This window comes from Peromyscus californicus, unplaced genomic scaffold (assembly GCF_007827085.1).
Source record: "Peromyscus californicus insignis strain IS unplaced genomic scaffold, ASM782708v3 Scaffold_4__1_contigs__length_199733344, whole genome shotgun sequence".
Lineage (NCBI taxonomy): Eukaryota > Metazoa > Chordata > Mammalia > Rodentia > Cricetidae > Peromyscus > Peromyscus californicus.
Window position 1 is genome coordinate 29,449,578 of NW_026294562.1, and position 16,264 is coordinate 29,465,841.

The following is a 16,264-nucleotide window of genomic DNA, read 5'->3' on the forward strand; positions in this document are numbered from 1 at the left end:
AAGGTGTGTGCACTACTGCCCTGCTCCCAATACAGTCCTTTAACAAGGAACTTCTCAGGCTCTGGCAGCACTGCTGGGCTGTGCCTCCCCATGGCTATTGACGACACCACACCGTTTGCTAATTTAACAAGTTTCTGCAGATGGAGGCAGTGTGTTGCTATGTAGTCCAAGGTACAAAGCAATCCTCCTTCCTTAGCCACCCAATGCTGGAAAAGCAGGCATGGGAGACCAAGCCCAGATTGGCTGCAGAATTCCTTAGCCATAAAAGATAATCCTGACAACAGAGCGAAACAACCTCCCTCCTCCAGGAATATAAGGAGATCTTAAGAAGTCTGTCTTATTCTTTCATAGTCCCACCACCTTTATCTTAAGTGATGTTCCTTTTTTATTTAAGGCAGTGTCTACTATTTCGTTCCTTGATGGTGTACGCATTCAGAGGGGGTTGGTTTTCAGATACGGTTCCCTCGGACCTTTGTGTCATGTCCTTCACTTTGCAAGAGGAAGGGGTAAAAGAAAAGTCATCAACATGCAAAACCTGTCACCAGATGCCCTATTCTGACCCAACTGCCAGACCTCCCTGGTCTGCCTGGCTGCTCATGCGTTCAGCGGATTCTCAGGCGCCACCTCCAGGTGTCAGTACAGAGATGGGGGAGGAGGGTGAGCTCACCCTAGAAACCGAAAGGCAAATGGTGAGGCCATGCGCGTCTGCGCAGCAGCATGAGGACTTGCGGAGGGTAGTGGAAGTTTATCAGAGCAGGGAAGTATTTCTTTGCCTTCTGTAAAAGGCTCCTCTCTCAGGCTTGCATATAGCTCCAGAGCAGCACAGGGATTTCATGTGTCAAGCGCATTTCCCCAATTCAGTTTCTGAGTCTCTGAAGCCGAACTCAGAGACTTTGGGAAGCGTCATGTACATCCTATCCACCTTTCTAAATGTATCGGCACAGCAGATAGATACTAAGGCATACGAGGGGAGAAGCAGTTCGCCCTGCGCCGCGTCTCCACGCCTGAGGCTCGGACTGCAGAATTGCGCATGCTCTGTGCGGGGGGCGTGGCTCCGGCCGGAAGCATTCTCTCCCAGGCGGCATTTCTTTCCTGTGCGAGGCCGGGCTAGGGCTCCTATCGCCTCTGGTCCTGCCTCTGGGTGAGTAGCGGGTTCCCGCGGGGCCGGGCCAGGTGCGTTCCCCCCATCCCTCCGGGTCCCCGAGGGCCTGGCGCTCACCTGGGGAGCCTAGCCCGACAGTCACCTGCCCCCCCACCGGTCACACTTGAGCGCTGCCCCGGCCCAGCCGGATCCAGCGGATTAACCTCCAAGGGCGTCCGGGGCCTCGCCTTGGCGCCCGGCCCGGCGCGAGCCCTCAGGTCTCGGCGCTGGCGGGAGACTTCGACCGCTCGCAAGGACATCTCCTGTAGGCGACCTGGTCCCTGGAGGATCGGGGGCGCTCTGGGCGACCTCAGGAGCAGGCTTGTAGGAAGGCGGCTGGAAGGAACCGGTCCGCTCGTGCAGGTCCTGCCCTCTTTGTGCAAAGGCGGAGGGGTTTCTTCAGGGCTGGCCACGCTTTCTCAGAAGATGCTGATGTTAATAATGACCTGTCCTCTGCTCGGAGCGCAGCAGGCATTCCTTGTCACAGGCTGCGTCTGCATGGCCTTGATAGCCGAGTTGAAAGACCATTCGTAAAATACTGCAGTGACTTAGGAAGAAAATATTGCAGTATAATAAACGTTAGTAGGCTGCTGAAAGATACGGTATCCGCACTGAAACTAGAGCTCAAAATGAAACTACTGTGTAAAGTTGTATTTGTGTAAAGATAATAATCACACCGGTTTTGTGGTGTGTCTTAGTTGTATACAGCAGTGTGTATATTTTGCTAAAATTAGTGTTCATGCAAAATTGAAATACATTCTCTACGTTTGTAGCTTTTATTGTACACATTTTTGTAATGATAAGGAACTATAATAGCTTTGTTCTGCAGATATATCAATGCTATGTGAATGATAGAATGGTGTACATCTTATCTATGGAGACTGTATAAAATTTTCCATTTCAGGACGTTTCAGGATTTTGAAGTCACTTAAGGTAGGCATGCAGTAGTCTTAAATCTGCCTTGAATCACCGTTAATTTTGGAATAGGAAGAATTGTCCTTGACTGTTTTTTGATAGGGTTAAAAATTGTTACTGTCTTGATGACTTTAAGGAAATGTGCTTTGGAAATAGCCCATAGCCCTGATTTACCTTTGTAATTCACTGACTACCCAGTAGATGGCGATTTCAACATTCTAATTAAAACTTTTTTTTTTTTTTTTTTGAGGCAGGGATGTTTTGTGTAGTTTAGGTTAATCTTGAACCCTATGCAGCTCAGGTTAGCCTTGAACCTTAAGTCTTAAGTCTTTTGAGTGCTGAGATCCCTGGATTTTTGTTACTGTACCCAACTCTGACCCAGACTTTTGAAAAACAAAAACTTTATTGGAATGTCATGACTTTTCACAGATTAAATTAACAAAGCCCTTATTCCACCTATTGGATTATTATCAACTGTGTTTGCAGCTTTATTGGGATAAAGACAAAGGAAGTAAAATTTTCAGGTCCTTTGTGAAGTTGACTGTCATGTGTCCTATATTTGAAATCCATACTAATGGATAATACTATGGATACTAATCCATACTGTGATTTGTTACATGAGGCAGTTATAATTTGGTGGCTAAGTTAGTTCCATTTTTTTCTTTAGTAATTAATATAACTGCACTGTATTTTTGAGTACTATGTATTAGCCATTTTAGCACATTTTTGGAGATGTTTGGGCAGTTCTTACTGAGTGAACTACTTATCCTAGGCCAAAGTTTCTTTATCCAAAATGAGGTCTTTCAGTTACTCGTTTAAATAATTACTGTGATAGGAATGGTTCCTAGCAGAGAAGTGTGAACACTGACTTGGAAATACTTTAGAAATCTGACAATGCTGTTGGATGACTGAAAGAATTCAGAGGTTTTTCTCTATACCACAGCTATAAACAAATACTAGAGCTATTCCAGAGAAAGCCAATGAGAAGCATTTTAGCTTAGCAGTAGTAAGAAAAGTGTTTTAGAGCTAGAAGGGACATGGATATTAATTAGTCTTAGCACCTATCACTGAACAGTCTAGATTCTGGTTTGTCTATTTCTACATGAGTTAATATGTATGTGTATTTTTTCTTCTCCCCTTCTCCCAGCACTTGCCAAGGCTTAAAGACATTGTTGGACACTGATATCCTATCTCCTAAAATGTGATAGTCACATCCTTCCTGCTAAGCTTATTTTGTGAAGGTACTGCCTTTGACACTGGAGTGAATTCCTGCTGTAAACCTGATTGTTATAGTTGCTCAGAGATGTAACATATTTAAAAGTAGTCACATCACCTCCTTTCCCCCTGTTTGTGGGTGCATTCTTTTGTTTGTGATAAGCTCTTTTTTTTTTTCCTTCGAGACAGGGTTTCTTTGTGTAACAGTCTTGGCTGTCCTGGAACTCACTTTGTGGGTCAGGCTGGCCTCGAACTCAAAGATCTACCTGTCTCTGACTCCCAAATGTTGGGATTAAAGGGATGGACGCACCACCACTGCCTGGCTGTGATAGATTTTTTTTTTTATGTAACCTATTATTTTTGAGACAGGATCTCACTGTAGCCCTAGCTGTCCTACAACTCACTGTGTACTCCAGACAGGCCTCTAACTCCTGACAATCTGTCTCAGGCTCCCAAGTACAGGGATTCCATGCGAGCCATGTCCAGATCCTCCGTTCGTTTTCATGCTACTGTAGTCAGTCCATTATCCTTTCTTGTTCCCCTTCACCCTTCCCTTTAGAGTAGTGGTCCTCAACCTTCCAATGCTGCGACCCTTTAACACAATTCTTCATGTTGACCCCCATAAAATCACCATGTTGCTACTTCATGACTGTAATTTTGTTACTGTTATGAATCGACATGTAAATACCTGATAGCAGGATGTCTGATACGTCCGTCACCCCAAAAGAGTCTCGACCTACAGGTTGAGAGTGCTGCTTTAGACCTTTTCTTTATCTCTCATTGTCCTTTGTGCTTTCATTCCCTACATTTATATTTCTAAATTTTATTTCTGTTCATTTGTGGGTTTTTTTTGTGTTTTTTTTTTTTTTAGACATAGCGTTTCTCTTGTGTAACTTTGTCCTAGAACTCGCTCAAAACTTAAATTTAAATATAGAACATGCTATATTGGTCTTTCTGATCCTGCTCATTTACTTACCATAATGCTCTCCAGTCTTCATTAATTTCCCTGAAAATGTGTTCATTTCTTCTTTCTAGCTCACTAAATCCCATTGTGCACCACACTTTCTCCATCCATTCATCTGTTGATGAACATCTAGGCTAGTTCTGGTTCTATAGCTTGGCTATTGGGAGTAGTTAAGCAAAAAGCATGATTGTGCAAGTATCTCTTGGTATGCTTACAATTCTTTGGGTATGTGGTATAGTTTGGTTTCCATACTGATTTCTGTAGTAGTTGCAGCAACTTTCATACCCACTAGTATTGTATAAACATGATTCCTGCTTCTGTACATCCTCACCAGCATTTGTTGTTTTATTGGTGTTAGCCATTCTGACTGGGATGTGATGGAATGTCAAGGCAGTTTTAATTTGCAGTTTTAATTCACCTATCATTTAGTGATTGGGTGTTGTGTGTGTTTTTAAGTTTTTAAATGCTTTATTTAGTCTAGGTATTAATCATTTGTCAGATGTATAGTTTGTTGTAGTTGGGCTTTCTTGTCCCGCCAGCTCACAAATAACTACATGGAGACTTATTATTAATTATGAAAGCTCGACTTTAGCTTAGGCTTGTCCCACTAGTTCTTATAACTGAAATTAACCTGTTTCTATTAATCTGCGTTCTATTTAGTTGGCTTGTTACCTCTCCTTAATTTGGTATGTCCGACTCCCTCTGCATCTCAATGGCGTCTCTCTCTTTCCTCCCCCAGTCTTCTCTTTCCTGGAAGTTCTGCCTAGCTCTTCTGCCTAGCTATTGGCCGTTAAGCTTTTTTATTTTATTATTTTTTTTTTTTTTGGTTTTTCGAGACAGGGTTTCTCTGTGTAGCTTTGCGCCTTTCCTGGAACTCGCTTTGGAGACCAGGCTGGCCTCGAACTCACAGAGATCCGCCTGGCTCTGCCTCCCGAGTGCTGGGATTAAAGGCGTGCGCCACCACCGCCCGGCTTAAGCTTTTTATTACACGAATTACAGCAATATATCTTCACAGTGTACAACTATCCCACAACAGTTTGCATTTTTTTTCTCCAGCAAATACCGTAACCCCTTTCCCCTAAGCTGAAGACCAAACCCAGGATCTTGATTTGCTAGGCTAAATCCCCAGACCTCCAGACTAATTTTCTTGGTTCAAAATTTTTGAAAGTTTTCTTGCTTCATATTTACTTTATTGTTGGAAGCAAAGGATGGTTCAAAGAATTTAATGTCACTTATCAATTAAGAAACTGCATATTTGTTTCTGTGAGGTCGAGGCCAGCCTAGTCTACATAGCTAGTTCTAGGACACCCAGGGCTACTCAGAGAAACCCTGTCTCAAGAAACAAAAAAACAAACCAAACCAAACAAATAAACAAAAAAGGTGCACATTTAAATTTGAGCAGGTTTTAAAAACCTTAAATACAAGTATGTGAAACAAATGAGTCAGTTTGTAGTTAGATTTCACTCTCCAAAAACTACTTGGTATTTGTTATGCCCAATAGAATAATGTATACGCTTGGATTAGTACAACTCTTGTTAGCCTCCTTTTCTGCAGTTGGATTAATATTAAAATTATTGTTTTCCAGGTTCTCTGAAACATATCTAAAAGCTAAGAGTAACATAATATCTCCACTATACCTTTTCTTTGTTCTCAAGACAGGGTTTCGCTGTGTAGTTGTGACTGTCCTGGAACTCACTCTGTAGACCAGGCTGGCCTCAAACTCACAGAGGTCCACCTGCCTCTGCATCCTGAGTGCTGGGATTAAAGGCATTCACCACCACATCAGGCTTCCACTATACTTTTTAATAAGTGTTCTCCTCTAACTAAACCTGTATCTATTATGTTTCAATTTCTAAGGGAAGCTTTTAATTTGTTTGTTTTCTTAACATTTAAAAAGATAGCTTTCCTTCAAATGAGACATTTTTTGAATGATAAGCAGTGTTTTATTTTGACCAGAAGTTAGTTTCTTTTACTTAGTTCAATCCACTTTCTCTCCCAATTTTAACAAATACTGTTATTTCCTAGTGACTTTTCTCTCTCTCTTTTTTTTTTTTTTAAGGTTAATAGTCAAGATGGTACATGCTGAAGCCTTTTCTCGTCCATTGAGTCGGAACGAAGTTGTTGGTTTAATTTTCCGTTTAACAATATTTGGTGCAGTAACATACTTCACTATCAAATGGATGGTAGATGCGATTGACCCAACCAGAAAGCAGAAAGTAGAAGCTCAGAAACAGGTATGATTGCAGGGTATGAAGGTCATGTCTCCTATGCTAGCAAATATTTTTTACCCAAGCTAAGATTATAAATCACATGCAGAAATTCATTGGTACATCTTCTCAATATCAATCCTCAAAGTCTTTTTTACTCTGTAAATAAATATCAGAAGAAAAATGATGAATGAAAATATAGTTTTTTGTTGTTTTGTTTTTGTCTGATTGCTTTTTTCTTCTCTCCTTTTATTGAAAATAGATTTTTTTTTCCTCACATAATGTATCCTGATTCCAGTTTCCCCTCTCTCTACTCCCAATTCTTTCCCACCTCCTCTCCTATCTGGATCTGCTCCCTTTCTGTCTCATTAGAAAACAAACAGGCTTCTAAGGGATAATAATAAAATAAAATATAATAATATAAAACAAAAACTTAACATATCGAAATTGGATAAAACAAACAGAGGGAAAAGAGCCTAAGAGAAGACACAAGAATCAAAGACCTACTTGTTCACCCACTCAGGAATTCCGTAACAACACTAAACTGGAAGCCATAATATATGTGCAGGACCTGGTGCAGACCTCTCCAGGCTTCAGTCTCTGAGTTCATATGATCTGTGATCATGTTGATTTGATTGCATTGTAGAGCACGGTTCTCAATCTATGGGTTGTGCCTCACCAGAGGTGGGGTGGGCTGTTGAATGACCCTTTCATAGGGTTGCATATCAGATATCCTGCATAGTAGATATTTACATTACGATTCCTAACTAGCAAAATTGCAGTTGTGAAATAGCAATGAAAATAATTTTGGGGGGGTCACTACAACATGAGGAACTCTATCAAAGGGTCACAGCATGAGGAAGGTTGAGAACCACTGATGTAGAGGGCTTGTTTTCTTGGTGTCCTCCATTCCCTCTGGCTCTTCAGTGCTTTCTGTCTTCTCTTCCACAAGATTCCCTGAGACCCGAGGGGAGGGATTTGATGGAGACATCCATTTAGGACTGAGTGTTGCAAGGTCTCTTGTTCTCTGCGTAAAGTCTGTCTGTGGGTCTCTGTATTTGTTCCCATCTGCTGCAGGAGCAAGCTTCTGTGATGGTTGAGCAAGGCACTGGTCTATGAGTAAAGCAGAGTGTTATTAGGAGTCATTTTATTGCAAGGTGTTTTTGTTTGTTTGTTTCAGAACAGTAGTATTTATTTTTACCCTAGGTCCCTGGGCTGTCTAGTCTCAATTCTTGGTCACCCAAGTCCCAAGCAGTGTCGGGTGTGGGTTCCATCTTGTGGAGTGAGCCTTAAGTCAAATTAGATATGTTAGTTACACCCACAAGCTTTGTGCCACCATTGCCCTAGCTTTAGTGCCCAGCATATCTTGCACACAAGGTATCATCGTAGATCAGGGTTTGTGGCTGGGTTGGTGTTTTATTGTAGCATGAATCTTAAAAGGTCTTATTAATAAAAACAAACCTGGAGCCAGGTACTGGGGTCAACGCTGGAAGATCAGAGAAGCAGAACCAGCCACAGCCACCTCACCTTGCCAATTCCTCAGCTGATCCTGTTTCCTCAGACTGGAAGCCTCTGAGTCCTCATCCAGAATGAATCTCAGCTGAACTGTTGCTCAAAAGCCTAAAAGCTTAACCAGCTCTAGTTCCTGGTTTTCACACCTTATATACCTTTCTTCTTTCTGCCATCAGTTCCTGGGATTAAAGGCGTGAGTCACCATGCCTGACTGTTTCCAGTGTAGCTTTGAACTCACAGAGATCCAGACGGCTCTCTGCCTCTGGAATGCTAGGATTAAAGGCGTGTGTGCCACCATTTTTTGGTCTCTATATCTAGTGGCTGTTCTGTTCTCTGACCCCAGCTAAGTTTATTAGGGTGCACAATATATTGGGGGATACAATGTATCACCACATTTTATGTTCCCCATTTGGTAGCATGCTTATGTACCTTCCTGTACCAGAGATGCTAGAATGTAGAGGTGAAGGCTCCATGTAATCACCAGCACGACCTCTCCCTGTTCAGTGTGTTGTGTAGGTATTGTCTTAAGCAATGGAGCCTTTCTGTCAGTTCATGGAGAATAACCTATAGTCTTGGCAACAGCCAAGTTGTTTAGGGATTCCTTTGGTACCCCTTTGGCTAACTACTACATTAGAGGTAACCCAGTCCTGGTATTGAAAACTTCATTTGTAATGAGGTGTTTAGTTGGCACTCTGTGTCTCTCCCATTATTTGGTGATTTCATTTAGATCACTTTCATGTATGTATGTATTTTAGTAAGTTTCTACTGTACTAGGTTTTAATACTACCCCTCAAATGGCCCTTAATTTTAGCTGTCTCTCCCTGTATTTCCTCCCTTTTCCCCATCTCCACTTGATCCTCACAGCCCCCTGTCCTCCAAGTCCATCCATCACTGTCTAGTCTATTTCCCTTTTTTAGGGAGATCTATCTGTTCCACTAGTCCATTACTCTATACCTAACCTCTGTGGTTCTGTGGATTGTAGCTTGTTTATCATTGACTTAACAGCTAATATCCACATATAAGTGATATATCATAAATATGATATATCTTTCCGGGTCTGGGGTACCTACTCAGGATGATTTTTTTTAGCTCCATCCCTTTGCCTGCAATTTTCATGGTTTCTTTTCTTTCTTTCTTTGTTTTAAAACAGCGGAGTAATGCTCCATTGTGTAAATGTACCACATTTTCTTTATTGATTTTCCTATTGAAGGATATCTAAGTTGTTTCTGTTTAGAGTTGAATTTTGTGCAGGGTGATAAGTATAGATCTGTTTGCATTCTTCTCTGTGCAGACATCCAGTTTGACTAGCACCATTTGTGAAGGGTGCTATCTTTTTTCCCCCAGTGTGTGTTTCTGTTTCTGTGTTTTTTGTTTGTTTTTTTTTTTAAATCAAAAATCAGGTGTCCATCCATAGGTGTGTGGATTTATGTCTAGGTCTTCAGTTTGATTCCATTGATCAATGTGTCTTTTTTTGTGTCAGTACCATACTGTCTTTATTACTAAAGCTTTGTAGTACAACTTGGAATTGGGGATGGTGATGTCTCTAGCAGTTATTTTATTATTCAGGATAGTTCTAGCTATCCTGGGTTTTTGTGTTTCCATATGGAGCTGAAAATTGTCCTTTCAATATCTGTGGAGAATTGTATTGGAATTTTGATGAAGATTGCATTGAACTTGCATATTGTTTTTGGTAGGATGGCCGTTTTTATTATATTAAACCTACTGGTCCATGAGCATGGGAGATCTTTCTATCTTGATATCTTCTTCAGTGTCTTAAAGTTTTTATCATACAAGTCTTTCACTTGCGTGGTTAGAGTTACCCCAAGGTGAAAATACAGTTGTTGTTGTTTTTTAAAAACAATATTCTTTTTTGTTTGTTTGTTTTTCGAGACAGGGATTCTCTGTGAAACAGTCCTGGCTATCCTGGAATTCTGTAGACCCAGGCTGGCCTTGAATAAAACAATATTCTTATTAGAATATTTTCATCAGGAACATGATAGAAATGAATATGGATGAAAATCTTTAGCAGAGCAAACACAAATAATTATTTTTGGCAACAATAAACATTTTGCTTTGTATGGCATTTAAATTTGTAAACACTTATGAACTTAGACTTATGTTTTATTAAATTTTATTAGACTTAAGTCTTAGACTTGGTACATACACTACCCAAAATTCTTAAGAATTAGCTTAAGAATGTTACTGGTTATAATTTACTGTTTTCAGCTGCTGTCTCTTATGACCATTTCTTTACTAGGTTGATAAGTGTGTTTGATTTCTGTTCTTTGAACTATTGAGGACAAGATGTTTATACTCATGGCTTCTTAGGTTTATTTTATGAGTTGTGACTGATTCATTTAATGAACATTTATATAAAAAGAGATGGCATTTGCTTTTTCAAATGCCATAGATAGGCATGGGAGACAGATATAAATAAGTAGCTGTTTTACATATTAGGCATCATACCTAATTAGTAAAAAGTGAAAACCACAGTTTCATAAATATCATAGTAAATATGTTTCTGAAAAGAGTTTGGACATTTGTAAATTTATTGCCTGAATTTGGTTATAAAATAATTGGTGAGAAGTCTAGCTTGTATTGTCAGCCTATTTTCACTATTTTTTTTTTTTGGTTTTTCGAGACAGGGTTTCTCTGTGTAGCTTTGCGCCTTTCCTGGAACTCACTTGGTAGTCCAGGCTGGCCTCGAACTCACAGAGATCCGCCTGGCTCTGCCTCCCGAGTGCTGGGATTAAAGGCGTGCGCCACCACCGCCCGGCTTATTTTCACTATTTTAATACTCTGTGAAGTCTGATCAATATTGGGTTCTTTTATTTTATTTATTTTTTTGGAGGGGGTTTTGCCAACAACAGAAATTTTTTTCTCATAGATTTTAATACTCAAAGTTTGAAATACTTAAGAAGTCAGTGTAGTTGAGCTCTTGTGAGGCTTCTTCTGGGTACAATATAGGGGTTGTTTGTTGTTTGAATTTTTTTGAGACATGTAGCCCTGATTGGCCTGGAACTCACTATGTAAACCATGCTGGCCTGGAACTCATAGATATTCTCCTTTCTCCCAAATGCTGAGATTAAAGCTGTATGCCAGCATGCTTAACTGTTATGTTGCTAAATTAATTTTAAAAGAAATTAATTTGATTGTGTACCTGAATGTAACAATGTATCTTTTCCCCATCCCTCACACCTCTTCTTCTCCCAACACCCTCAAATCATGAAAATCAGTTTAAGTCTTAGGTCAGAATTTGATATTTTTTTTTTTTTTTTTTATCATTTTAGCAGTTTTTGTTTTGGTAACAGGGCTTTTCATTTCATTGTATTTTTTTTAAAGATTTATTTATTTATTTATTTATTTATTATGTACACTGTTCTGTCTGCATGTATAGCTGCATGCCAGAAGAGGGCACCAGATCTCATTATGGATGGTTGTGAGCTATCATGTGGTTGCTGGGAATTGAACTCAGGACCTCTAGAAGAGCAGCCAGTGCCCTTAACCTCTGAGCCATCTCTCCAGCCCCTAAAGATTTATTTTTATTTGTGTAAGTGGATATGAATGTAGGTTCCTATGGTAGCCTGAAGAGTTGGCAGATTTCCTAGAACTGGAGTTAACAGGTAGTTGTTAGCTACGGGTGTGGGTGCTGAGAACCAGCTTAGGTCCTCTAGATAGGCCCTAAGCATTCTTGACTGCTGAGCCATCTCTCCAGCTCCAGAGCTTTTAGATAAAGAGTTTGTCCTTTTTTCTTTTCTGTGAACTCTTGAAATACTCATATAGAAGATCCTATATGAATGGATTATTATAATTAAGACTTACTTGAAAACTATATATATATTGTGCTAAATGTCAGCCAGCCCCAATTAGGTACTTTCCTCTATAAGAGTTACTGTGGCCAGACAGTGGTGGCACATGCCTTTAATCCTACCACTTGGGAGATCTCTGTGAGTGCGAGGCCAGCCTGGTCTACAGAGTGAGTTCCAGGACAGCCAAAGGCTATGCAGAGAAACCCTGTCTTTTTTTTGTTTGTTTTTTTCAAAAGAGTTATGGTGTCTCTTCACAGCGATAGAAACCCTAGGTAGGACAATAGTTACTAACTACTTCTTAGGCTTAAAGAGGTTATCTGTTTGTCCAGAACTGGTGGTGCAGATGGTTGTGAGCCATGATGTGGGTGTTGGAAGTTAAACCTGGGTCCTCTGGAAGAGGAGTCACTGCTCTTAATGACTGAGCCATCTCTTTAACCCCTCTTTTTACCTTTTCTGTCATTGTTAACAACACAACCTGAAGTCATAAATGGAATTGCTATTGCAGGAGAGACATGGTAAATGATGTTGTGTTTTCTATTTTTATAAACTATATTTTAACTTAAAAAATTTTTTTTGTTGTGTATGTGAACACATCACACACACACCTGCAGTAGAGATGTGATGGAGATCACAGAACAACCTGTGAGAGTCAGTTCTCTCCCTCCATCATATGGGTCCTGGGGGTCAAACATAGGTCTTCAACCTTCACAGCAAGCTCTATTACCTGCTGAGCCATCTTACTAGCTCGCAATGTAATTTTTATTTAGGAAATTCCATGTATTAGTAAAGGCTATTATTTATAGTAGACAGTTGTGACATACAGTAACATTTTCAAGGCAGCTAGCTAATAAGGAAAAACTTGAGATTTCTCCGTTTCTGTACTTTTGACATTTTGGGCCTGATAATTCTTTGATGTGGGCAGGGGCTTCTGTGTCTTGCTTTGACTGACTATATCAGTGGTTCTCAACCTTCCTAATGCTGTGACCCAGTTCCTCATGTTGTGGTGACCCCAACCATAAAATTACTTCATTGCTACTTTATAACTATGATTTTGCTACTTTTAGGAATTGTAAATATCATTACATTACAGGATATCTGATATGAGACCCCATATGAAAGGGTCTTTAGACCTCCAAAGGGATCATAACTCACAGGTTGAGAACCATTGGACTAGATGCTGATAACACCATGTCCTCCTCGTCCCCAAGTGTGACAGACAAGTATTTTTGACATTGTCAAATGTTCCCTGGGAAATATAATGTCCCTGGTTGAAATCCACTTTTTTTGAGTCTTGCCTGTGCAAGGTGTACAGGGAAGAATATATTATTGTCTTAACCAGTGCTAAAATAGATACCTTTAATAGCTGACTCAAAAGCTTTATTTATAGGTAGTGAAAGAAGAAGGTATGCATGTTCAAGAGATTAAGGAGGGGGCTGGAGAGATGGCTCAGTGGTTAAGAGCACGCTGCTCTTCCCGAGGTCCTGAGTTCAAATCCCAGCAACCACATGGTGGCTCACAACCATCAGTAGTGGGATCTGATGCCGTCTTCTAGCATAAAGTCGTATATGTAGATAGAGCACTCATGTACACAAAATAAAATTTAACACTTTAAAAGTACACATGTACAAACACTTCTTGTGGATATATTAAGTTCAAGGAAATTGGATATCTGTTTCAGATACTTTATTAACATAAGGAAAGAAACTCAGTTGTCTATTGTTGATATTAATTCATTGGGCTTTTATATTGACAACTCTACCTGTAACTGTCATCATAATCCTACTAGGAAAGAAAACAAATTACCCTGAGGTCTCTTGGGAGCCAAGGGAGCTTGAACTAATCTCTTCAATCATGTGTTCCCTCCCTCCCTCCTTCTCTCTCTCCCTTCTTTTCTCTCTCTCTCTCTCCTCTCTCTCTCTCTCTCTCTCTCTCTCTCTCTCTCTCTCTCTCTCTCTCTCTCTCACACACACACACACACACACACACACACACACACACACACAGACACAGACACAGACACACAGACATACACACCCCTTTTGAGACTGGTCTCATGTAGCCCAAGATGACCTTGAACTTGCTTGGTAGCAGAGGATGTCCTTAAGCCCTTCTGCCTCAGCCATGGTATTACAGACATTACTGTGCCCAGCTCTCACTCAGTCCTCAGCCTCCCAAGTTCTGAGTTTTTTCCTACCACTGTGCGTGCCAAGCTTTCATTTCTCAAAAGCTGGTTAAATTTTCTTGGTTTCAGTAGAGTAGACCCTCAGTTTTTTTTTTAACCCAAAAGTCACAAGGGGCCTAGAGTATCCCTGGAAAAGTATTATGTCTTCTGTTCATTACTGTTCAGAATTCTATTTTATCTGTTTTGAACTGTCAGTGTCTAAATATCAAAGGATGCTTGTTTTTTTTCCTTTCTAGGCAGAAAAACTGATGAAGCAAATTGGTGTGAAAAATGTGAAGCTTTCAGAATATGAAATGAGTATTGCTGCTCATTTAGTAGACCCTCTTAATATGCATGTATGTATCTTTAATCTTGTTTTACTTTTACTTTTTGCGGGGTGGGGGATCTGGCAGTCTGTATCAAAGATCTGAAAGACCATGACTAATTTCAGAGGGTCTCTAAGAGGAGTCAGGAGGGACTCAGCATGTTGCCAACACATATGTGATTCATTGCATGCGTTAGATACAAGACAGAGCAGCAATAGAAAAAAAGAGTGGATCAGAGCCTGGAGAAAGCCGGGCACTTTCCTAAGAGTGCTTTCCAAGTGCTGTTAAAAGACCATGTCCATTATTGTATCAAGCCAGGACAACATGTACCGTGTCACCACCAGAAAGGTTACTGGAGACATAATCCAGTTTTTTTCCTGGGGCCTGTTCATATAGACTCCTTTTCCATATGTGTATCAAAATTCTGGACTCCTACAGGAAAAGAGATATTCTCCATAAACCATATTGTTAGGCAGTTTGGGGACAGTGAGCTGTTTTTATCAAGGAATGGTAGGAAATTTCTCCAAATCTAAGTTTCCAGATAGTAGCCAAGGACCAGCTTGTTAAAGATACTGTCTGAAGCCTGCTGTGTTAACTCGGCACACAAAGGCTTAGTGAAATTCGTGCAGTGTAGGAAACTTGTATAATCTTATGGTCTTTAATTGGAGAGCTTAGTCTAGATTTCCTAATTTTTTTTTTTTTTTTTTTTTTGGTTTTTCGAGACAGGGTTTCTCTGTGTAGCTTTGCGCCTTTCCTGGGACCCACTTGGTAGCCCAGGCTGGCCTCGAACTCACAGAGATCCGCCTGGCTCTGCCTCCCGAGTGCTGGGATTAAAGGCGTGCGCCACCACCGCCCGGCAATTTCCTAATTTTTTTAAAATGGTCAACAACATAGGATCCTGAATACCAAGTTTTCTAAGAACTCAGTGCTTCTGCAGGTGATTTCCTGTTTCAGATCCCTCATGTGTTATCCTCAAGGATAATAAATATAATAGTATTTGTTTACTTACTTGGTAAAGTTTTTGAAGATCAGAGTAATATAATTTACAAATTCCAGGTTACTGTATAAATATAGCAACAGATATATAGAATATACTTAGCTAATACATTAATGCTATGTTGGTATAAATTTGTAGAATGAAATATGATAGCTGCATGTCTAAGTCTAGAAAATAAAAATCTGTGTCTTTATTATATGTATATGCAGAGATATATACATACTCTAGAATTAAGCCCCTGCTTTATTTTTACTTAGAAATTTCCAGTATCAGTATTTTGTGAGGAGGAGAGGCAACTGTATTTGTTTGTGAATAAGGATGTACTAATAGACAATATTTTGTTTTGATTACAACTAGCATTCTTTTATTTGTCTACTGATTTGTTCCCCTGGCCCAAGCTTAAAGAGAGTAAATATATTGTAAAGTATTGCCTCTGACTTGATCATTTACTGTGCTAGCTAGAATGAGGTCTAGGTTCACTTTTCCTTTTTTATTTGTTTGTTTGTTTGTTGTATGTGTGTGTATATGTGGTGCTTGGTGCTGGAGATTGAACTTAGAGCTTCACAAATGTTAGTGAGGGGTTTTAACCAAGACCTCCCTATAATTTATTTTTACATTTTTATGTACTTATTTTTATGTGCATTAGTGTTTTCTTTGCATGTATTTCTGTGCATCACATGCTTGCCTAGTGCCTGTAGAGGCCAGAAGGCATCAGATCCCCTGGAACTGAAGTTATAGATGGCAGTGAACTGCCATGTGGGTTCTGGGAATCAAACCTGGCTCTTCTGGAAGATAAGCCAGTGCTCGAAACTACTGAGCCATCTCTCCAACATACCACCCACACCCCTATTTATTTTTAAAAGTGGAGTGTAGAAGATTTTAAGATTTTTCATTTTTCTTTCTTTTTTCTCCCCTTCAAGACAGGGTTTTCTCTGTGTAGAACCTGGCTGACCTGGAACTTAGTCTGTAGACCAGGCTAGCTTCAAATTCAGAGATCCACCTGCCTCTGCCTCCCAA

General features: G+C 40.2%; 1 protein-coding gene across 4 annotated transcripts in view; it reads left to right on the plus strand.

The window, feature by feature from the left end:
* Positions 1–16,264, plus strand: part of Atad1 (ATPase family AAA domain containing 1) — a 93,950-nt gene that overhangs the window by 46,219 nt on the left and 31,467 nt on the right. Inside the window, exons 1-4 of one of the 4 annotated variants that reach the window (XM_052762694.1) lie at positions 1,045–1,141; positions 3,204–3,297; positions 6,295–6,469; positions 14,182–14,280. In XM_052762694.1, the coding sequence (XP_052618654.1) occupies positions 6,308–6,469; positions 14,182–14,280 (261 nt within the window). In that variant the 5' untranslated portion in view covers positions 1,045–1,141; positions 3,204–3,297; positions 6,295–6,307. Of the gene's footprint in view, positions 1–1,015; positions 1,142–1,163; positions 2,075–3,203; positions 3,298–6,294; positions 6,470–14,181; positions 14,281–16,264 lie in introns of those variants that run through there. The other 3 variants (XM_052762696.1, XM_052762692.1, XM_052762693.1) reach the window with 3 other exon arrangements.